Below are 22,451 nucleotides of genomic sequence, written 5' to 3'. Positions count from 1 at the left end.
TTTTTTTTATAGACATGAACATTGGTGAAAAGTGATATGTTATGTTTGTGTTGTAAAACAAACATTTGGGTCATATTGCCCTTATTGGACCGATGAGACTATGGTCATGGGTAATTTTATAACAAACTGAATGTTATGGAAAGGTCCTTCTGAAAAGGACATATGGCAAGGTGTTGACTCTAAAACAATGTCGAGAAAGTTATAAAAAGTAAAGAACAAAATATTTGTGGGAAAATGTTACCTCACAGTAGGTTTTTTCAAACTTAGTATTTCTGTTTGTTCTTACTTGCTTGAATCAAATTGTTTGTGACATAAATGATTGGGACATGTCAATTACAAAACCTTGCAAAAACTGATCAACTTAGAAGTTTTGCCTAACTTTTAGTGCAATAAATCAAAATGTCAAGTATGTGTTGTTGAAAGGAATTTTAATACCTTAGAATTGATTTACACTGACATTTGTGATATGAAGTCAACACCATCTCGTGGTGGGAAAAAGTGTTTCATAAATTTTATTGACAATTGCACTAGTTATTGTTATGTTTATTTGCTGAATGGTAAGGATGAAGCAATAGAAACATATTGGCAATATAAAACTGAAGTTGAAAATCAGTTGGATAAAAAGATTGTCATGATTAGAAGTGGTAGATGTGGAGAATATGAATCTTCTTTTGCAGAAATATATTTGGAAAATGGAATCATCCATCAAATTACTGCACATTTTCACCTCAATCTAATGAAATTGTTGACAGGAAAAAACCGAACTTTGAAGGAAATGTTGAATGTTCTATTTATAAGTTCAGGTTTAACACAAAATTTGTTGGGGTGCTATCATTATAGCAAAAGAGAACAACAAAAATATTTGTCTGTTCAGAAAGAGAGAAACAAAAAGTTTTGTTTGTTAGTAAAGGGAGTAACAAATAATAAAAAATAAATGTTTGTTTGTTAAGAAAGGAAGCAATCGAAAGTTGTGTTTGTTCAGTCTTTGTTGTATCCTAATAGAAAATTGTTTGTCGACTCTTAAAGTTTATACAAGCAATAACTCTTGAAAGATAGTGATCAAACAATTTCCAATACAGTCTATTTCATATGAGAAATGGAAATGAGGGAACTATTCCCAAACCGGTCAAAATAGGACCTAAGACTTTGGATTGTATGTTTATTGGATATGCTACAAATAGTAAAGCATGTCGATTTATGGTTCATAAGTCCGAACTATCGGATAGTCAAGTGAAGGGTCTAAACGACCTTGGAAAGAACGTCCAAAGGAGAATGTACTTAATAAAGAGATTCGGAGGCGTAGTAAATGTCAATGGACAAATTACTTCCTACGAGTTTGATTTTGTAACATTTCTTCCTGAAAATGAGTCTCATATATTCTAAAAGTTATGTCCTTTGAGGACTCATTCTCTTTGAGAAAAGTTTGTCAATAGTAAGATAGATTCAATCTTGAGCAACCATACTTGAGAGTTAGTTGATCTTCCTAGAGGAAATAAACTTTTGGATTCAAAGTGGATCTACAAAAGGAAAAGAAAGTTGATGAAACTATTGACAAATACAAAGACAGACTTGTTGTCATAGGCTTTAGACAATAAGAAAGCCTTGTTTGACAGATAATAGCACTAACTAGGATTACATCAATTTAGATGTTAATTCCGCTAGTTGCGAAATATGGCCTTCAAATTCGTCAAAATGGATGTGAAAACATTTTTATTTTAGATGAAAAATTGGAGGAAGAAATTTACATAGAACAACCCAAGGGCTTTGTGGTTCTGGTAAAGAAAAGAAAGTATGTAAACTTGTTAAGTCACTCTGTGTAATAAAAACAAGCGCCCAAATAATGACATGCGAAGTTTGACCAAACTATGTTGGCAAATGAATTCAAGATTAATGAATGTGATAAATGTTTTTCATTAAAGACACTCCAAATTACAAGGTCATTATTTGTTTTTATGTTGATGACATTGTGATCGTCAAAAGAGATATTTCTAACAAAAATGCTACTAAGCATATGCTAGAAAGTAACTTCGATATGAAAGACATTGAAGTTACTGATGTGATTGAAAATGTACTTGACAAGTTCAAGCATTTGGATTTCAATATTGTCAAGACTCCAATAAATGTGAGATTTGTACGTACTTCAAAAGAATGAAGGCAAAAGTGACTCACAATTGGATTGTGCTAGAGTATTGAGAAGTATGATGAATATCATGAAGTGTACGCGATCATATATTCCATATGCTATTAATGAACTAAGTCGGTTCACGAGTAATCTCAATCAAACTCATTGGATGACAATGAAAAGAGTTTTGGAGTATTTAAAACATACTTAAAAAACTATTGCTTTGCATTATAACTAATATTCAACAGTATTGGAAGAATATAGTGATGCAAATTGAATCACCAGGTCAAATGAAGTAAAATCCACGAGTGGATATGTATTTACCCTTGGTGGATGAGCAGTCTCTTGGAAATCTACCAAACTTTACTTTGTGTGTAATAATACAGATTACTAACAAAAGTTTAAAAATACTATTGCACAAAGAACTATTTATATTTTCTTTAAAGATTCCTTCATTTTTGTCTATATAAATCCATAATTTTTTTATTTCATGAAACTCTTGTTCAAGATTATCCTTTTTATTTCATATTTGAAATAGTGTTTTTTTTAATTCTTCTTAAAGTCTTTCTCACATAATTGTTAAGACATAAGTTAAGGAGCCAAAGAGGCTCCTAAACGTTTCTTATTTCAAGTTAAATAGCGGACATTGAAGAAGAGTATTAAGTACTAAATCTACACTACAAAACTACAGTACAACATATTTTTACTTCAATTTAAATTTAGCATAATTTACATATGCTCATTTTTACGTTTTAGACATTATAATTTCCCTATTTTATCAAATAATTTTTACACTTCTCACGATCTATTTGAGCTATTTATATTATTATCGGTTGAATTTCGTTCTTTTTTAGTATTACTAGTTTCACATTATAAACGTTATGTTATTAAGTATCTTTTTAAGTATAAATGAAGAAAAACAAATTTAAAGTATAAAATTTTAAAAATAGTTCTCTATCTTCAATCTACGATGTTCCACATATGTATTGTGTGTAAATTATACAAAATGATCAACTTTGTTTTTCATTATTTTTAAAGTACTTTTCTTTCCTTCATGTAATAGTATATTTTATTTGTTAGAAATTGGTTCAGTGTGAATAATAAGATGAATTCAAATATGAATTTTGATCTATTTAATTGAATTTGAACTAAAAATTCTTTTATATTCAAAAAATATGAAACGATTAATTTATACCTTTGATATAATATTTATTGTTGGGTTTTAAAGGTGTGAACAGGAAATGAAGGGTTGTGACTCGCCTTAAGAGTTGTGACTATGCCGAAGGGTTGTGAACTTTATGAAAGGTTGTGTCCTTTCTAAAGGGTTGTGACCGTTTGAAAGGTTATGCCTTTTCCAAAGTGTTGTGACCTTTCTGAAAGGTTGTCTTCTTTCTGAAAGATTGTCTTCTTTCCAAAAGGTTGTGACCTTTACCCTTTGTTGGCTATAAATAGAGAGGTTTTCTCTCATTTTCTGCATCGAATTCTTCCCTTCTTTTGCATACATTTCTTACAAAACAAATCAATCGATCGTGTTTGTGTGTGTGATTTGTTGCTGTCATTTTGAGTTCGTTGAAATTATCGAAGTTTGAGGTACCACTACTTCTTTAATGGTTAATCCGTTTTATCTTGGGAGGAATTAATCTGCAACCTCGGATACTTGAGGGGATTAAATTTCTTAAGGACACACAGTGAGTTCTGTGGACTCGGATAGTTCTTTGTGTTTTTCTTTTCATCTTTTATTATTTCTGGTTTGCTAATCTGAATACAGGAGATAACATATACATATACAATTATATGACAAATATATAAATATAATTCACCTCTCTTGCTCGCCTCTCTCCTCCCTCTCCCAATCTCCCTCACCAAATATATAAATAACATGTATATCAGTTACATATATACAATTATTGATAGATATACATATACAATTCTACAGATATACAAATACAATTCACACTCTCCACTCTCTGCCTTTTCTCGCTCACCTCTCTCCTCCCTCTCCTAACCTTGCTAGCCTCTCTCCTCTCTCCTCCCTCTAACATATAGCTACGAATCATAATTAGCAAACTATAACTATGGAGCCTAATTAAGTAGTAATTTTCGGTGGCTATTTGTGAAATTTCCTTTAAAAATATGAAAATCATCTCCTATCGTATCGTCATCTAAATTTGGTTAAGAAAGTATTTATAAGGGGAAACTTTGTAACATTAAAGTTATGTCCTCCTTCTTCAACTGATATAATCTTCCACTCAATCACACTTACACATGTTAATAATTAATGTCCCAATTATTTTAAATAATCTGAATTTATTACCATAATATTGCTTCCAATAAAAACAATAAAAAAAATAGTGAGGGTTGGTTCCATGAAATGTCATGGCTTCAGGTCAAAGCTCATAATCAGTCTTATTTGCTTTTCTTCTTTTTAATTTTTCTAAAATTTCATTTTCCTACAGTCAACTCCTCTTAATTTCTAATTAGATGCTTAAGTAATCATCTTCAGTTGAAATACTATTTTTTTAATTTTCTGTCCAGGTCCTCTACTTAATGTCTAATCTAAATCATTGACCCAAATTCATTTGAAAAATTCAACTTGGCCTTAATGTATGCACTAATTAGATGATTATATTAAAACGTATCTTCAATCGGATTCTCGCAGGATTGTTTCCCCTTTCTTGATTCATGAACGTATATATTATATATATATTGTCGGGTTGGTTTGGTCTCAGATTGACTTTTTAAAGTTAAAATTAAACCAACTCAAGTATAGTCAAAAAAAATTTCAATACCAAACCAATTCAAACAAAATCACTAGTCAAACTTTTTTCTTGATTTAACTCGATTGATAGTTTTCGATTAGATTTTTTTCATCCCTAATACAGACTATAAAAAGTAAAAATTGTTATTAAATTAAAAATATTTAAAGCTTGAAATATTATAAGTTGGATGTGACCAACGTATATTAACTACTCCTAATTTATTGAACCAAACATCCTTTACCATTCAATTGAAGTTTGACAAATGTGATGAGAGATTAGAAATTTTCTAGGTGTGAATAGTAACACCGTCTCTAATTTAATTAGAATTGTCACGCATCAACTTTTTTTTTAAATTGCATTCATTTGATAAGAGACGAATTTAAAATTTATAAAACATGAATATAAAATACAACTCAATATTTAATCAAATGTCTTATTTAGCCTTCTTATAGCATAATATAAATAGATAATATTTTATTAATTTAAAAAAATATATACATAAAATGTCTAATTTTATGGAAAGACCATCAATACACAGATATTTTTATCTTAAAATTAATTAGTTGCCACACATTGACCACTTTTTAATAATACTAATGTACTTGTTACCAACTGATAGCACCAACAAAACTTGGATTTATTAAGTGAGATCAATCACCACCTTTAATTTACCAAAATCAATATTTTTTGTCTTAATTTGTGGATATCGTCACTATACTATTATAGCATTTAAATTTTGGAGTGGTTTGCCAAACGTTGGTGTAAAAATAATTTAATTAGTCTATGTGTGCTTCACAACTTATGCTAGAAAACGAAATAAGAGTTTTAAGATTTGAATTTTGAGTGAAAAAGGTCTAAGGTTTTAATTTGTTTGATTAGATGCATCATATATTTAATAATTATTAATATTAATAATATGTATTAAGTTTTGGGGTTTCTTTCTTCCTTCTTATTAATTATTAATTATGATGACATGTAGTTAATTCTTGTTATTTCTTTAGCTAATTTTTTTGTACTTGGTTGGAGTTCAAATTGGTATACATGTAAACCTATCATATTGAACAATGTTTTTAATTTGAACTCTTAAAGGATGTAGATAAATAAGTAAATTATTGTGTTTTTTGGTTGTATTTAATGAAGATTATAGAACAATATCGACAGAAAAAATGTAATTCTTTATGTTTTCTTGAGTTGATATATTCTTAAAATGACACTCGCCTATGTTAATTTATCTAGTAAAATTATTAAACATTGTATAGAGTTTATTTTAAATTGTTATACACCCTACTGCGTTAAATTTTCATGTTCTACCTTAATATTACTATATAATGCCTACATGACACATTTTCTCCCCATTTAAATCTACAAACTCATAAAGCCCGAATCCTAAATAAGTTTTAAAATAATAAAATAAATAGACCTAGTGAACACAAATAATAGGTTAGATTATTTTTTAATTGAAAAATATAACATTCTTTTTTTGTGTGCTATACAAAATAAGCTAACGTCCCCATTAAAATCCGTAAACGAGTTTTCCTTTTTAATGTTTTTTTACATAATACACTAAAATATTGCGACATGCAAGTTTGGATTTTGCAGTAATTAGTGCACTTTGTGCACTTGTAATTATTTTCTTAATTAATACGACTACCGAATTATATTTCTTGCATGATAAGAATTTGTGTATAATAATTTTTTAAAACTATTAAAAATAATTAAGTCTTATACTTGCGATAAATAATAGGCCATCTATATCAATTTAAGTGTTTTGTATTTTTTAAGAACAATATTATAATCATTCATTTAAAAAAAAACACAAAATTTTCAGCAATATTCAAATTGAGTTGGCAAAATATCATTGCTTAGAACATAATACAGTTGCTATAGTAGGAAGACTGTTTCACTCTTAATCAGAGGTCTCAGGTTTGAGTCATGGGTATGAAGAAAATCCTATTGGGATCGGAGCACCACCCTCGAATGGCCCTGCAATACGCGATCCAAATTTAATCGAGGCTTCAATGCGAGTATCGGACACTGAGCAAAAAATTAAAAAAAAAGGAGTAGCTATAGTAAAGAAAATCAAAGTACCCCTAGATGCCCTATGGTTTAACGGCCTATAAATTAATAGTAGTATAAAAGAACTTTACATTGTTGATTAGATAAAACTAATTAAATTATTTGTTCATAATATATGAAACTTATTATAACAAGTCAAATTTAATTGATAATACTAAAAAAAGAAATAGGTTATACTTCCCATGTACATAAGTTTAAGTTAAAATTATTAATATTAATTACTAACATAAAATATTAAATATAGCAGTACTCAGTCTTCAAGAGATTGACAAGCTAGATGGATTATGACGAATCATAGATGTCTCTTGTTTCAACGGTAGGCTAATTAGGAGTTCAAGAAAATTGAAGAATCACTCTAATTGAGGTGTATTAAAATAATGAAATATCTTAATTAATATATTGATGTCATGCCATGTTCAATTTTAAAAAAAATATTATAGTTGACACTTTGACAGCAGCTTATTGATGACCAAGTTGGGACGTTGAAAAAGAAAAAGAAAAATGAAAACCAGGTGCACCTCATGTATAATAATTCAAATTAAAGACTTCTCCCTCTTATCTTTAAAGATTTTGGTGTGATGGTGAGTATTTTTTTATTTTTAGATAGAGATGTCGAGTTTGAGTCATGCGCTAGCGTAGCTTTTGTAGGAAAAGCACCCCCAAGTCCCTATATAGGAACTTTTTCAACACTTGAATTTGATATTAGAGACCTCGAATTTTGTAGGTAACGTACTTCTCCATTCTTAGATATTAGAGACCTCGAATTTGAGTTTTGAGAATAAAATCATCTTTCATAGGAAAACCTCTTGCAATATAGGACTAGCTTTCTGATGCATTGATCCGCATTATTTAATTTGGGCCTAAAACATGTATCAAACACCGAAAAAGAGAAATAAAGTCTAAAACATGTATCAAACACCGCGAACGAGAAAAATAGGCTGTATTATTTTTAGTTTCTACTAGCTACTACAACATTTTATAAATGTTTTTATCTAGGGCACTAGGTGATTGCATGCACCTTATGTGTAAGGCATTGTTCAAATACCTCTCTGGTAAACAATTTTTCATCCTTAGTTAGAGATCTCGAATTTGAGTCTTGAGAATGAATTTGTCTTTGATAGAAAAAGCTCTCTTAATATTGGATTTTCACATTCGTAAATCCAGATAATTTGAGCCTAAAACGTATGTATCGAACTATCGATTGAACACCTCACGAGCAAAAGATATAGCTCTCTTGGTTTTGAGTAAGTTACTAGTACTACAACATTTTATAAATGTTTATCTATGGCTCTGGGTAATATTTTGTACAATTAGATCTTAGGTCAACGAGTCTTATTTAAAGGGCTGTGTTGCAATTACTTTTTCAAATTGGCAGTCATTTTCTGTTATTGAAAATTAATATGACATTTAAAAAATTAATTATAGAACATGAATAGATCAACCCTCGAAATAATTCAACGTCATAATACATTAAAGAAAATATTTTTGAGGGACAGATGTAATGAGAGTCAAGAATCTTTTTTTTTTTAAAAAAGAAAACGTCATAATCTCTTTTAAACTAATTCAATATAATGTTGAATTCACATTTTAAATTTTCAATTTACCGTCAAATTAAATTAAATATGGATACATGAGCTAAATCTTTATCTAAATATAACAACACATTTTATAAAAAGAGAAAAAGTAGCTATTTTCTTGCGCCTTCGTTGTAGGTTGCTTTCTCTTCGGTCCATTTCGGTTATCATACTTGTTAAAGTAATTCGTTCAAAATATATAGTTATCGTTTTTAAAAGTTAAAAGATAAAATTAATTTTTAATTTTTATTTCTATCCTTAATAAATATGGAGATAGATTAATGTGGTGAAGAGGAGAATAGTATAAAATTGAGATTAAATAATAAATAAAGATAATTTAGTCAAATTACTATTATTTTAGTTAATATTTTTTTAAGAAATGTGTAAAAGCAAAATATGACAAGTAATGGATCGAAGGTAGAACCTATTTTGTTTTAAAAGAAGTTTACAATGATCACGATTTGCACTTAGTCAGCATTCACGAAAAATAACTCTTAATTGTAGGTTTCCAAAGTTATAAAAAAAGAATAAAAGTTATTATTGGCATTCAAGATAGATGCAATTATATGTTTAATAAATTAAAGGGGGTGGTCAATATGTGAAAGCGTTTTAACGCTTTATAATATGTAGAGGGGTGGTGGGATTATGGGGAAAATATCTTCTTACATTTATTGTTTATACATCAAGTTGCATTAATTATGCATAGTTTAATTGATAAATTGGGGTAGTATTATATAATAATTATTTATAATTAGGAAATAAACATATAAGATATGAATGCCATAAATTAATTAATTTGATGTAAATATAAAGTATGTAATTATAATTCATCATCTCAAAGCAAGATGGGTGCGTTCAATAGGTGTAAATGAAGAATTTTCAATGGTAAAAAATATTTTACTTATTTACCCTTAAAATGGTATAGTTAAATTTAGAAATATAGTTTACGAACACATGAGTTAAATTGAACAAGTAATGAAATTATAATTATAGATTAATCATTTGTAATAACTTTATACGCGATAAACAAATAATTGAACAACATGAATAAAGAAGTAAGATTGAATTGCTCTGAGCTCTAATGTAGTTGACTAGCAATATTATCAGAAAAGAAAATTTAGAAACACTAAAATTGTAAAGACTTATGAAGCAAGTAATGCCCTATTTATAACCGTTTCAAGGGAAAAGATCCACAAATTATATCCTTACAATAAGACCTATTAGTTGTCCATTATCATTGTTAAGTAATGACTTACATGTCACATTCTGATTCATATATATGTTGAGTTCGAATTTTACCTTATATAATATCCTATAAGCACGAATTAAATTTATCTGATCAATAATTTCGAATATCAAACGGTTAAAACTAAAATATTTACCTCTCCTTTGGACCCTACGAATCTGTCTGGTCACCGGCCATGGCAAATTAAGTTCCTAAGTATGATTTCGTTGACCCTTTTGCCATGTGACCTTTCATTTCGTACGAAGCTTCAAAGTTATCACTACTAAAATAATAAAGTGTAGGGCTAAGCATAAAATACGAAAATCAAATTATTGAATTGAATCAAAAAATTTGATAATTCAATATTTGATATGGTATTTGGGAGTACAATCTTAAAATTGTGATATTTGAGTTTGGGTTTGGTATGAGACATTAGTACCATTTAGTATTCGGTATTTCCCGAATACCAAATTATTTACTTAATGAAGGTCATATATCAACATATTCATTACTCATGAGTACAAGTCTAAAAGAGAAAGTTAAAGAACAAGCATGAACAATTCAAATACATATGTCTTTTAGCTGTATCAATTTACTTTTCTTGATGTCTTCTTGCTTGTTGATCTTCTATTATATTGTGCCTTCACATAAAAAAGAAAGAAATGATTGTAGAAATAGTATTTAACTTTGTAATACAATCAGTTATAACTTCAATACAGTATTACCGAATACCGTATCAAATCGAAGTTTAATTTACTGTTTAACGTATTACCAAACCGAAATTTAAAATTTTGGTATTTGGTATCTACTTTTAACCACCCGAAATTTGAAAAACCCAAACCGAATACCGAACGCCCACCCCTAACGAAGTGGCATCGTAAAAAATGTGGTGCAACAGACAATATATTTGTTTTATTTAAAGATTTCGATTTTGAGTTGTAGGTATGAAAAAATTCTTAGTAGGAAATGTTCTTCCGAATGAGCCTTACGAAGTACAAATTTGAATTAGTCGCACTCCAATGCGGATAGAACGATTAAAAAAAGTTAAGGGGTACAATATTTTCAAAAAATATATACATGAAGATCGATCAGAGACAGCCAAAATATACGTTGTTTTATCATTAAGTCTTCAAAACTCATCTGTCATTAACGTTGAATTTGAACTTCAACTGTTCTTTTTTTATACATTTTTTCTTCTAATAGTCAGGTCATCAACAGAGTGTGTATAGAATAATGAATACAAAATAGAATATGATTGGCGGTCACTAGCTTCAATTTTGTTTTTTGTTTTTAATAAAACGTTTGTGTGTAAGAATTACCGATTGGAGGAGACTTACATTTAATTTAAGTGAATTTAATAATAGTATTAGTTTGAAGACAAAAGGCTCCTTTGTGAAACAATTACTACTATAAGATACCTTCAAAGACCCTTAAAAAAGACCAAACAAACAAAAAAAACTTCCAATTTATAAGCAAATGGAGAAAAAATTGGATAATTCCATCTCAAGAGCTAATAATCATGAAGAAGAAGATATCAAAAAAGCTTTAAAGGTAATTCACAATCTCTATTGTCCTTTTTCTTCCTTTTATATATGTGACTAGGTGGACGTATAATTTTTTTTTTTTTTTTATGTATGAAGTATCGGATTTGATCCCTATGAATAAAATTGATTCTGATAGAAAGGTATCCAAATTTTTAGTTTCCGCCTTTGAAAGTCAACCTCTATGTTGTTTTTGATTAGTTTCCAGATTTGTTCCAAGTCAACTATGATTTTATTTACAACGTTTTTTTTTAATGTTATACACAATATATATTACCCTTCTTAATCAATTGAACTCAAAAGTATATAATGGCTTCCATTTATTATCATAGTTGTACAAGATTTGGCTTAGTTATTTAATTTCTCTGAAATGTTTTGATTAAGTTGGGAAAAAAAGAGTTTTTCAAAATATATATATGAGAAATAAGACAATTAATTACGTTTAGACATGAATCTCACGTGAAAAATTGTGATTGAAAATCGTTATTTCACTCAAAAGACACTTCAAAATAATTTTAATGATTCACTCAAAATTTTAGTAATTGAAAGTCGTTATTTCACTCGGAAAATGATGTTTGACTGAATTGTAAAATTGTGTATGTAGGATGATGAATTCAAGTCAGCCATAGCAGAAGTGAACGAAATCAAACTAGAGAACGCAAGATTAAAGTTGTTGCTTCAACAAATAGAAAAAGATTACACGTCTCTCCAAACTCGCTTTTTCAATATTTGTCAACCAGATCTCAAGAAGAGTGGCAGCCCAACATGTACTCATGAAAACATTGCAGATGAAGAAGAATCTGAACTTGTCTCGCTTAGACTCGGGCGAAGTCCGAGTCCAAGCGAGTCCAAAAAAGTTGATAAGAAAAGAAGTTATGACAAGACAATAGAGGACTATCCTTCTTGTGATGGTCAGTCCAATGATGGGCTCAAACTTGGGCTGGACTATAGCACTAGAATATCTGAGCCAGATCTTATAAAGCCCAGTAATGATCCAACCCCAGGCCCAACTAGTGAAGTTGTCAAGACAGTGAAAAGATGTGATGATGAAAGTGTCAAAAAGGATGCTGGTGATGATGAAGTTTCTCAGCCTAATGTCAAGAGAGCTCGAGTTTCAGTTCGGACAAAATGCGATTACCCAACAGTAAGTACAAAAATTCAACTAACATTACGTATTGTCTGTCACATAATAGGTGTGAGTTCAATTCTTACTGTTACCTTTCCTTTTTCATGTGTGATAAGAAGTCTATATTTTGATTTAAAGTATAAATTTCTCGATTCATGTCCGAGTTTTAGTTTAGTTGCAAGTCTACTATAAAAGAATTCAAGTTTTTTAAAACACAGTTAGTTGAGTAGATCAATTCCAACCTTATTCACCTTGATTTCTAACTTCCAATGATACAAATTCATAATATTTTCCCTTTTTTCCCCTTTCAACTTATGATTACTACCTTGTTGATGACAGATAAATGATGGTTGTCAATGGAGGAAATATGGACAAAAGATATCTAGAGGTAACCCGTGTCCACGATCATATTATCGTTGCTCAGTGGCTCCATTATGCCCCGTGAGGAAACAAGTCCAACGATGTCTCGAAGACATGTCTATATTGATCACAACATATGAAGGAACACATAATCATTCACTTCCTATTGAAGCCACAGCTATGGCCTCTACAACTTCTGCTGCAGCCTCTATGCTTCTTTCGGGTTCATCAACAAGTTCAAAAAATTTCCCAAATTTGCCTAATATTTCGAAAACTACACCTCTCTATTTATCCAATTCATCTTCAAATCCTTTTCCCACCATCACATTAGACTTCACCACATTCCCAACTACTTCATCATTCACTAGTTTCAATTTCCCTTCCAATTTCCAATCCGGTTCAGGATTTCTCTCTAACAGCTTAAGCTTTTCCTCGCCTGAGTCGACCACAATGACCAAAATTTTGGGGAATGGGGGTCTAAATTATGATTCTACTAGTACATTACCATATCACAATAACCTCATAAACATTGGATCATCCCAAAAACAATTTGACACCAGTAGTAATAAATTGAAGGAGGATTCTTCTCAACAGGCACTAACTGAAACATTGACAAAGGCAATTACATCAGATCCTAGCTTTCAATCAGTGCTAGCTGCTGCTATTTCATCAATGGTTGGTGCCACCAAAACTTGAATTGGAAATTGGATGAGCAAATTCAGTTTAGTTGTAGTACACATATTTTAATTAGACTTTTTTTTTCTTGGTCATTTGTTATAGCTTGATACATATACACAAATGTAAACTCTTTGACCATTTTTTTTCTTAAAGCAAAATGACGTTTTACTTAATATTAGACCTTGCCTTTTTCTTCTTGCGATCCTATTGTTTCTGCTTCAGCATAATATTCTGATTCGACTTAGCTACTTCGTATCGTCGTATTATTCAAATTATATAAATGATGTTATTTGGCCTTGTTAGATTGGTTTTTGCCCCTTTGAGGTTACAAAAGAAGTTACATATGTAGTTGGTGATTGAATGTGCCTTTTTCACTCGTGGCTTAAATTTGGTACAATATATTTATTTAGGGTTAATTAGATCCTAAACATTTCGACCAACTAGTTTATAAAATATGTATAAATCGTAAAGGTTATGAGGTTATGTATATTTACACTACATATATACTAATAGTGTATATATTATGATATTTCAATAAAAACTAGTTGGTCGAACGGTATATAACTTTCCATATATATTTTTCAGAAAAAACTTTATTTTAGCCAAGCAAAACATGTTAGCTTATGCTTTTAGCTAGTTTTTCTTCAGAGTCATTACTATCAAATAATGCTTGTGAAAAGTACTATTTTTGGTACTAACATTTGGGTAATAATTGAAGGCAAAAGAGATCTCATAATTCATTCTTTTTAAAATAATTTTTAGGTCGAGTTAGAGATTCTTTTTTAGGTTGTTTCTTTGCAAAGATTGTTATCTAGAAAAAAATTCTTCTCCGACCGACTTAATTTCCTTTTCTCAAGTTATGCAATTACTATATTTTTCTCTCTCATTTTGATATGAAATTCGTCTAAGATGTAACATTATTCCTTGACAAATTAGTAGTTTTAGGATCCATTCGATCATGAAAAGTATTCATTTTTACGGAATAACTTTTCATTTTATTTAAAAATGAGTGTTTAACCATGAAAATTTCAAATTCAACTTGAAGTTAAATTCTAAAAATAACTTGTTTTTCAACTCCATCTTGATAATTTCAAATAAAACACCCATTTCTCTCTATTGTAGAACGTATAATCAAACATAACTCTATCTTCAACTCTAACTTCATAAATTTCACGTTAGATCTGAAAAGTGACTATTACATCTAATACTTTCCACGGAATAAAATCTTGTAAGGGATGAAACTACCGTGCCCCTCAATAGCTTTAATTTAAATTTTATTTTTATGCTATTTTATTTTTTTACTAAATATACATAAATTATTAGTTTAGAAAAATTAGTAAATCCAAAACTAAGCTAAACTCCGTAGATTGAAAGGTATATGGTGTAGTGTGAAACAGCACACACCGCTTTGGCAGCTTATACATCACGCAAACTCCAAATCCTTCACTCTTTTAACTGCACAGGGGAAGCCCATCAGAGACGGTCGATTATCGAAGCTCATATACAAATCCTCTCCATTTTCCATCTGAAATTATTGCTCTCAGGTAAATCAATCTACCTCACTTATGCTTTTCTGCATCGATTCACGTGATTGGTTTATGTGCTGTGCGTTTTTTCCAGATCAACCCTAGTGAAATTGACTCTTAATTTGTGTTTATGCGATACTGTTAGTTATTGCTTGGATTGATTAGTAGTTGTTGTTGCATTGAAATATTCTTTGTGATTTTAGAAATAATGTCTGTGCACACTCTCCAGTCCCTACTTGTCAGATTTCACTGAGTATGTTGTTGTTGTTGTTAATTTTCTAGCATTTGATTGCCTTATATGTAGGCCTATATAGCTTTGTAGCAGATTGGCAGCTTGCAAGGCGTTCTCGTTGTGTTTACTCGAACTATATAGTTGAAAAATTAGAAAAAAATTATAGATGTATATGTATTTACTAAATGTTCATTATGTATGGACTTTCCCTGCTTTCTGATTTGTTTAATATAGTTTAACTAAACCAAGTTTAGGAAAGAAAGGTTGTTTGTTTGACACAAACTAACTAATCCAAACCTCATCTAAATACGCACGAAGCATTAAAAGCTCCCTGTGCCAAACAAAACCCTTGTAGCGGACAGTTCATTTTATATATATGGGGCATTCAACAAGTAATTTCAGTGACAAATGGGAGTTAAAACTAAATATGTTCCAAATTTTGGAAAGGTACATTTTTGTCAAAGGATCTATAAACAAATTGAGACTGAGAGAGTATGTACTTATATAAAGTCCATATCCGCCTATTGGCCACAAAGGAGAAATTGTTCTATGTTTCTTAGCTGTCTTTTTGCTCTTGGAGAGTAAAGATCTTTATTGAGTTTCCTGTGTTCCTGAATTGCATTTGTTAGTTAGGTGGTGAGGATGTCGACAGCGGCGAAGAAGAGATTGATGAGGGATTTCAAGCGGTTACAGCAGGATCCTCCTGCTGGCATCAGCGGTGCACCTCATGACAGCAATATAATGTTATGGAATGCTGTTATATTCGGGTATGACATCTGGAATTGAATGAAAATCATGGTTCCATAATGATTTGGACTTTGGTGATTGATCCCTTCCCAAACTGCTGTATCTTTGTACTTACAGATTTTCTTTTTTTTCCTTGAAATGCAGTCCTGATGATACTGCCTGGGATGGAGGTGAGGCAACATTGCTAAGTGACTACCTTTGGTTATGATATGAATTGAAGCATTCTTGTTGAGTATCATTCTGCCATAGTTATGCTTCCTGTGACTTAGCTATGCCTTGGCAATTGCTGTTTCCTGCTTGTGTTTTGGTAAATCTCAGTGATTTATGAAAAAGTAAAGTGCCCTTTAACTGGCATATCGGAATGTTAGCTGCATATTTAGTGCAGCTATAAACAAATACTGTGTGGATATGGTCGACTGTGAGTTGCGAAATTGTAATTCATGAATCTTAGTATATGTTGCCTTGTGCCTTTAATTCTGGAATTTTCTTGTTCTATCCTCCCAGCAAAGAAGGTTTCTAGGATTGATGGCTGGTTCATGACCAGTGCCTTCTGCTGTATTAAATATTCTTTATAGCCTTATGCAGGTGGTTAGAGCAAGTGGCCCTCTTATCACTCACTGTTTCTTTAGTAACTTTCTAGTTTTATGTTGATCTTTGTCATCATTACCTTTTCATCTTCCATTAAAATTCTCCAAAGAAAGTAAAGCATCAAAATTTTGGCTAATTTGTTTGGACAATTGCTTTTACAATTCTCAGATATCTCCACTCAACATTGACTGTTCTGTTATAAATTTTTACTTGCAGGTACGTTTAAGATGACACTTCAATTTTCAGAGGATTATCCTAACAAGCCGCCAAAAGTACACTTTGTCTCCAGAATGTTCCATCCAAATAGTAAGTAGCTCAAATGAAATTACCCCCCTCTCCCCTCCTTCTATCTCTTCTCCTCTTTCTTCTTAGCAGAGCTGTAATCCTTACGAGTGGCTGAGTGGGTAAAACCATTCACTATGCAACTTCTTATGAAAGGATAAAATCTATTTATGCTCTCTTTTGTATACACATATATGTGCGTGTTTGTGTATGTTTACTATTATTGTGTTATGTATGGGAGGGCAAGGTTGGTTAGTGTTAATCATTGCAGCATTGTCTGGCCATTTGCAAAAACAACGTAATTTAGCCTCAATTGCAAGCTAGTTGGGATATGCTATATAAATCTTTACTATCCATTTTGTTCCATTTAGACCCGTCTTATAAGTTCTCTCTCATTTCTATTGATGTACAAATCATTCAACAAGATCAAAAAAACTCCCCACAAATATTGGACTAACAAAATTAAGTCTTTATCGCAACCAGTTGGTATTGCTTATAAAGATCTTTTCTTCCATTGTACTCTATTTTTTGCCAAGTTCGCATAAATTCCAAAAGATTATTAGTTTTTCGAAAAAACTTCCATGTACGTTTAGGTTTATCTCATCCCCTTTAAATATCGACCATCATGGTTTCATGCCTGAGGTGCACATTTGGAGGCAGACATAACAAAACCATCTCAAGCGACTTTCTCTTGTTTATCCTCTATGTGCTACTTGCACTTTTCACAAATATATGTAATCATTTTGACTCCAATTGTTTCTAGTTTCCTACTGTTTTGGCATATTCAGCTAACCTAACATCTCCAACTCCAATCTGTGTTTTTGCCTTAATTTTTTTTCAGGTATTGCATATTAGCTTGTCTTATGTTTTTTCGTATTGCATGCAAATTATAGTTTTGCTGATCTCTTTTGCCTTTGCTTATTGTTGCTCAGTTTATGCTGATGGAAGTATTTGTTTGGACATCTTGCAAAATCAGTGGAGTCCTATATATGATGTAGCTGCTATACTTACTTCAATACAGGTATATAAGATGTTCTAATTGCTACTTCATGCCTCCTTTCTGGTGCCAGGTATTATTAGAGTCCATCACACTATTGAGGACATAATGTTTTCATTGGTCAGTAGGCTGGTGTTATCTGCTGCTAATGAACACATATTTGAACGAGTTCCCTTTCCTTTTCCAATTCTCTGTTTAGACTTGTCCCCTGGGGAGGCCGGGGGGAGTATACAGAACCTTATGCCTCTATTATTTCAGATCATTTAAGAACGCAACAGGTACCTGATGGATTAATCGAATCCCTTGCCAGCGAAAGCAACGGGTTTGCATTCTGGGTCGAGCTCGTCGTACCGGGTTTGCCTAGTGTGGGTTAGTGTGGTTTGCGAGCTATTGCATTAGGAGCGGGGGTTTTACCCTATGCACACCCAAAGGGTAGTGGCTACAGGTTTCCTTTGTCAATTTTTTAAAAAAAAAGCATCTTTAGAAATGCTCTAAAGTAGACTGGTCCTTGTTTGTTGCCTTTGAGGTATCATAGATGTATCCCCAAGTGACACTATTTTCGATGCCGATCAATAAGTTTTTAGTTTTCTGTTGAGATTATTAGTAGACTAAGAATTTTATTTTTGAACAAGCGCATGTAGTTTTGATAATCTAGTTCACAAAATCAAGTCTTTCTTCATTTCTCTAACCTTATTTGTTATAAGCAATGTTCTATTCTTATGTAAGAAATACTCTCAATAGTTCCACGTATTTACTTAATTGCTACGTTATTTTCCCTTTGTTCATTTTATTTGACATATTACTATTTAGTGAGCCAGTAGCTTTTTGTACTGGTAAGTCCTTGATATGTGGATTTTCCTCGTGCAGTCTTTACTCAGTGATCCAAACCCCAATTCGCCAGCTAATTCAGAAGCAGCACGCCTATTTAGCGAGAACAAGCGCGACTACAACAGGAAGGTGCGTGAAATAGTTGAGCAAAGCTGGACAGCAGACTGACTTCTCTGTTGCTAAATACATTACATGGCATTCTCCTGGTTGAGTTGTCTGCATCAAACTAAGATGTTTTCCAGTGTTTTTGCTACATCAATAATCAATGTAGTACAATTTGGTCCTTTTATGTTGTGTTAGGAGCTCTGAGTTTCTTTACCTTGATGTTTTGTTGCTCCACTATGAGAGACTCTGTACATATGATCTGTTGTATCCAATTGTGTGAATTTCTATAAAGCTATATTCCCTTTAATTCTGACGTAGACTGAATTCTGTGAGATATAAAATATCTCATTGCAATTTTGTTTCACTTGAAGTCTCTCTGGACAGCACTTGCTATTGCTTATACATCTGCAGTGCTGTAAATTGAACCAAGTAAATACAGGAGTAGGTAGAAGTGGTCATGTAGTACAACATGTGCCTTTTACCATTACCATAATATAGTCAATTAGTAATCATCGCATGTTTAAGATCATAATATTATAAGTCTTACTTTTTTTCTTAAAACTTCGTGCCCAATTAAGTGTCCATAATACAAAATAGAGGGAGAAATAAATTTCTTCACAAAAAAAAACAAAATTGATACCCCATATGTTTTCTTGTATGTGACACTTTTCTGTTTGATTTGTAGTGATTTTTTATTTTTTTTGCTATATTATGTGGAAAGAACCCTTTGATATAAAAGTTCACATTTTTATGTGGAGTGAAAATTAAATATAAAGGGTGTGCAGAACTCTCACTCTTCCTTTTTTTAATTCTTGACAATAAGGGCAATTTTGATTTTTATATATATTTAGTTTATACGTCTAATTTTTTTTATCTATAATTTCTTACACTATACTCGATCTAGCAAATACCGTCACATAAAATGAAACCAAAGGCCTATAAATGTAAAGAAAAAGAAAGCAACATTAAAAAAAAATGCAAGGAGAGAATCTTTCTTTTTTTCTCTGTTTCCAAATTGTATAATAAGGTAGTGGTCCCACAGCCAGAGAAGTTGACCCCACACCACAAGCTCCTTGTATTGCTCAGAACATGAATCTTTTTTTTAAATTTTTTTTTATCTACTAGACATATTATTATAATTATTAATCTGTCCTGCCTAGCTAGTGGTCCACCCTTGCAAAAACAAATTAAACAATGCCTCAATAATGAAAATTTAAAATAATATCCCTAATTACTTGTCCACTTTTGAATTGACATACCTATTAAAAAAACAATGATTGATTTACCATTTTATCCTATTAATTATGAAGTGGATGAATTTAAAAAACTTAAAATTTTCAAGAAGTTCTATTTTTTTAAAAGTAATTAATTAAGAGTATAATAGGTGAAATTATTTTGTCCTTTCTTAATTTGTCAAAATGGACAAGTAATTAGGGACAACTAAAAAAGGAAAAGTTGACAAGTAATTAGAAAAAGAGGGAATACTATGGTGATAATATAATTCTGGTACGATAACATATGTGCATTTCACTATACACACAATTAATTAATAAACAATTGCCATAAGATGATCAACAAGAAGACCAAAAACAAAACAAAACAAAAAAAAAGTTTTAAATTTGAATTACAAGTTTCAGTAAAAATGTTGCTGCACTGGCAATGGCCAATAGTTTGTTTGATCTTCAACATTAGTGAACATGTTGCAAAATCCTTCTTCATGAGTTTGTTCTTCTATTTTAAAATTAGCTGTTTGAAAAACATGATCATGATTGTTGTTGTTATGTGGACTGTTTGTTGATGATGTTCTTCCAAGATTTACATCTATTATTGTACTATTCTCATCACCACTTCCATTGTTCCAATTTGAACCTTCATTTTCTTTGTTCAGATTAAACAAAATTGGTGTACCTCCTCCTCCTGATTCTCTGTTCCTCAGACTCAGTATCTGCAACTGCATGTATGCCATCACAAATAATCAATGCAAAAATATGATTAAAATTTACAACAACATTGGGAATCGTGCACAACAGTAGTCAGGACGAAAAAGGGAAGTAATAATTATGTATTGAACACAAGAAAAAAGTCGGTGAATTGTTTTAAAAAAGATATTTAATGACGTAAATGAAAGAGTACTTTCCATTATTACATTTTGATTAATTAAAAGCTTTATTAAATATAAGGTCAAATATGAAAAAAATTATTCATTTATTTTGAATTATTAAAAATTCTCAATAATTCACTTAATATGGATCGAGGGAGTCAGGAACTATACTAGTTTATTGCTGCGGAGTGTGGACTGCCAACGATTTTTCTTAGTATTATTTCATAAAATTACATGCAATAAAAGGTGTTTACGATTGCATGATATATCTACTAATCTGAAAAATAAAACAAAAATATTATGTTATGTGAGGTGAAATAACACTAATAGTGTAACCATTCTTTATGTTATAATTATGTAACTTAAATCCTCATTCATTTAATAGAAGTTTAAGTTATATAAGCTGACAGTACAAAAAGTATAAATAGGTTAGTATTTAGTTTAATAGCACGATATGGAAAGTTACCAATTAAGGTCAAAATAGTTAACTTTTACTGTGAATTCAAACATGAAATCTTTAAATTATACATACCTCAGAGTGAAGATTCTTGTTTTGAGTCTTGAGTGCATCATTATCAGACTTAAGTTTATCACACTGTCTCTTCAATATTTCATAATCTTTCTCCAATTGTTTAGTCTTACATCTTGCCCTTCTGTTCTGGAACCAAATTGCAATCTGTCTTGGTTTCAACCCTAAAGCTCTAGCCAATTGCATTTTCCTCTCAGGTTCAAGTTTGTTACCAATTTCAAAACTTCTTTCAAGTGCTTTCACTTGTTCCAAATTCAATCTCCTCTTCTTCTCACCAAGCAATTGTGAAGAGCCATCATCATCCGACATGTCAATATCGTCTACTCGCGAATCTTGATGGTCGAATGACATGGCTCTCCTCATTAACATCGATGAAATTCCTGTATCCGCCACGTCCACAATAAATTAATTTGTCCTTCATGCACACATATAGTGGCGGATCTAGACTATACTAGACACATTTTCAACTCGTAATTTTAAAAGTGTTATGGGTTCAATGTTTTAAAAAATTAAGGTTGAATACATCAAAGTATAAATTCTGAATCCGCTTATATATATACCTAGCTTGGACTAAAATTCCAAAAAATAAAATAATTATGATCTAATAATTTCAAAAGTGTGACGTGCGATGCCCTAATATCACACGTAAAATGATTAGAATTCTCTAAATTTAACCTTGACTATACATAAATATGTAATTAAATAACGCATATATAAAAGAGCAAAATTCATTGATTCTAAATTTTGAATTCGTCACTAATATCACACGTAAAATGAAATACTTAAAGATAATAGTGGGAGAAATATAGAACCTTGAAATTCTTGATGAGGAGGATAAACACTAGGGAAGGAAGGAGGAAGTTCATTGTCTTCAGGTGCTCCAGGAACAAAACCCATAGTACCTGTACTACTAAAAAGCATGTTATAATATCTACAAGGATAATCTTATACACAAAGTAAACCAAATTAAAGTCATCAACAACTATATATATATATATCTTATGTCTTGTTCTTTTCTTTTGTTGGTTGGGTTTGGGGGAGGGGGGGGGGGTTGT

The 22,451-nt window shown here is 31.0% G+C and overlaps 3 protein-coding genes across 4 annotated transcripts; 2 read left to right on the top strand and 1 right to left on the bottom strand.

Moving 5' to 3' along the window:
• Positions 1 to 11,209: 11,209 nt before the first annotated feature.
• Positions 11,210 to 13,654, top strand: LOC102604650 (probable WRKY transcription factor 72). Its single transcript, XM_006357136.2, has 3 exons — positions 11,210 to 11,307; positions 11,902 to 12,441; positions 12,763 to 13,654. The coding sequence occupies exons 1-3, from the start codon at positions 11,233 to 11,235 to the stop codon at positions 13,477 to 13,479; spliced, it is 1,332 nt and encodes a 443-aa protein (XP_006357198.1). The 5' UTR covers positions 11,210 to 11,232; the 3' UTR covers positions 13,480 to 13,654.
• Positions 13,655 to 14,846: 1,192 nt separating this feature from the next.
• Positions 14,847 to 19,079, top strand: LOC102577553 (ubiquitin-conjugating enzyme-like protein). Of its 2 annotated transcripts, none has more exons than XM_006357057.2 (6): positions 14,847 to 15,005; positions 15,853 to 15,986; positions 16,111 to 16,136; positions 16,771 to 16,860; positions 17,769 to 17,857; positions 18,701 to 19,079. In XM_006357057.2, exons 2-6 carry the CDS (start codon positions 15,862 to 15,864, stop codon positions 18,827 to 18,829), a joined length of 459 nt encoding a protein of 152 aa, XP_006357119.1. In that variant the 5' UTR covers positions 14,847 to 15,005; positions 15,853 to 15,861; the 3' UTR covers positions 18,830 to 19,079.
• Positions 19,080 to 20,250: 1,171 nt separating this feature from the next.
• LOC102604324 (homeobox-leucine zipper protein HAT7-like) lies at positions 20,251 to 22,372 on the bottom strand. The gene is made up of 3 exons (XM_015313287.1): positions 22,209 to 22,372; positions 21,400 to 21,776; positions 20,251 to 20,717 (listed from the first exon to the last, which is right to left on the bottom strand). Exons 1-3 carry the CDS (start codon positions 22,315 to 22,317, stop codon positions 20,400 to 20,402), a joined length of 804 nt encoding a protein of 267 aa, XP_015168773.1. The 5' UTR covers positions 22,318 to 22,372; the 3' UTR covers positions 20,251 to 20,399.
• Positions 22,373 to 22,451: the final 79 nt, after the last annotated feature.

The sequence above is a fragment of the Solanum tuberosum genome, unplaced genomic scaffold, assembly GCF_000226075.1.
Source record: "Solanum tuberosum cultivar DM 1-3 516 R44 unplaced genomic scaffold, SolTub_3.0 scf00241, whole genome shotgun sequence".
NCBI lineage: Eukaryota > Viridiplantae > Streptophyta > Magnoliopsida > Solanales > Solanaceae > Solanum > Solanum tuberosum.
Note: the sequence above shows the minus strand (reverse complement) of the source record. Positions and strands in the feature narration are given on the sequence as shown.

Bases quoted from the DNA above. Each gene is read 5' to 3' on its own strand.
- LOC102577553 (XM_006357057.2), top strand. From the start codon at position 15,862: ATGTCGACAGCGGCGAAGAAGAGATTGATGAGGGATTTCAAGCGGTTA. The intron at 16,861-17,768 runs GTAAGTAGCTCA...ATTGTTGCTCAG, and splicing joins CAGAATGTTCCATCCAAATA to TTTATGCTGATGGAAGTATT. The intron at 17,858-18,700 runs GTATATAAGATG...TTCCTCGTGCAG, and splicing joins CTATACTTACTTCAATACAG to TCTTTACTCAGTGATCCAAA.
- LOC102604650 (XM_006357136.2), top strand. From the start codon at position 11,233: ATGGAGAAAAAATTGGATAATTCCATCTCAAGAGCTAATAATCATGAA. The intron at 11,308-11,901 runs GTAATTCACAAT...TTGTGTATGTAG, and splicing joins ATATCAAAAAAGCTTTAAAG to GATGATGAATTCAAGTCAGC. The intron at 12,442-12,762 runs GTAAGTACAAAA...TGTTGATGACAG, and splicing joins CAAAATGCGATTACCCAACA to ATAAATGATGGTTGTCAATG.
- LOC102604324 (XM_015313287.1), bottom strand. From the start codon at position 22,317: ATGCTTTTTAGTAGTACAGGTACTATGGGTTTTGTTCCTGGAGCACCT. The intron at 21,777-22,208 runs GTTCTATATTTC...TGGCGGATACAG, and splicing joins TCCTCATCAAGAATTTCAAG to GAATTTCATCGATGTTAATG. The intron at 20,718-21,399 runs GTATGTATAATT...GCATACATGCAG, and splicing joins ACAAGAATCTTCACTCTGAG to TTGCAGATACTGAGTCTGAG.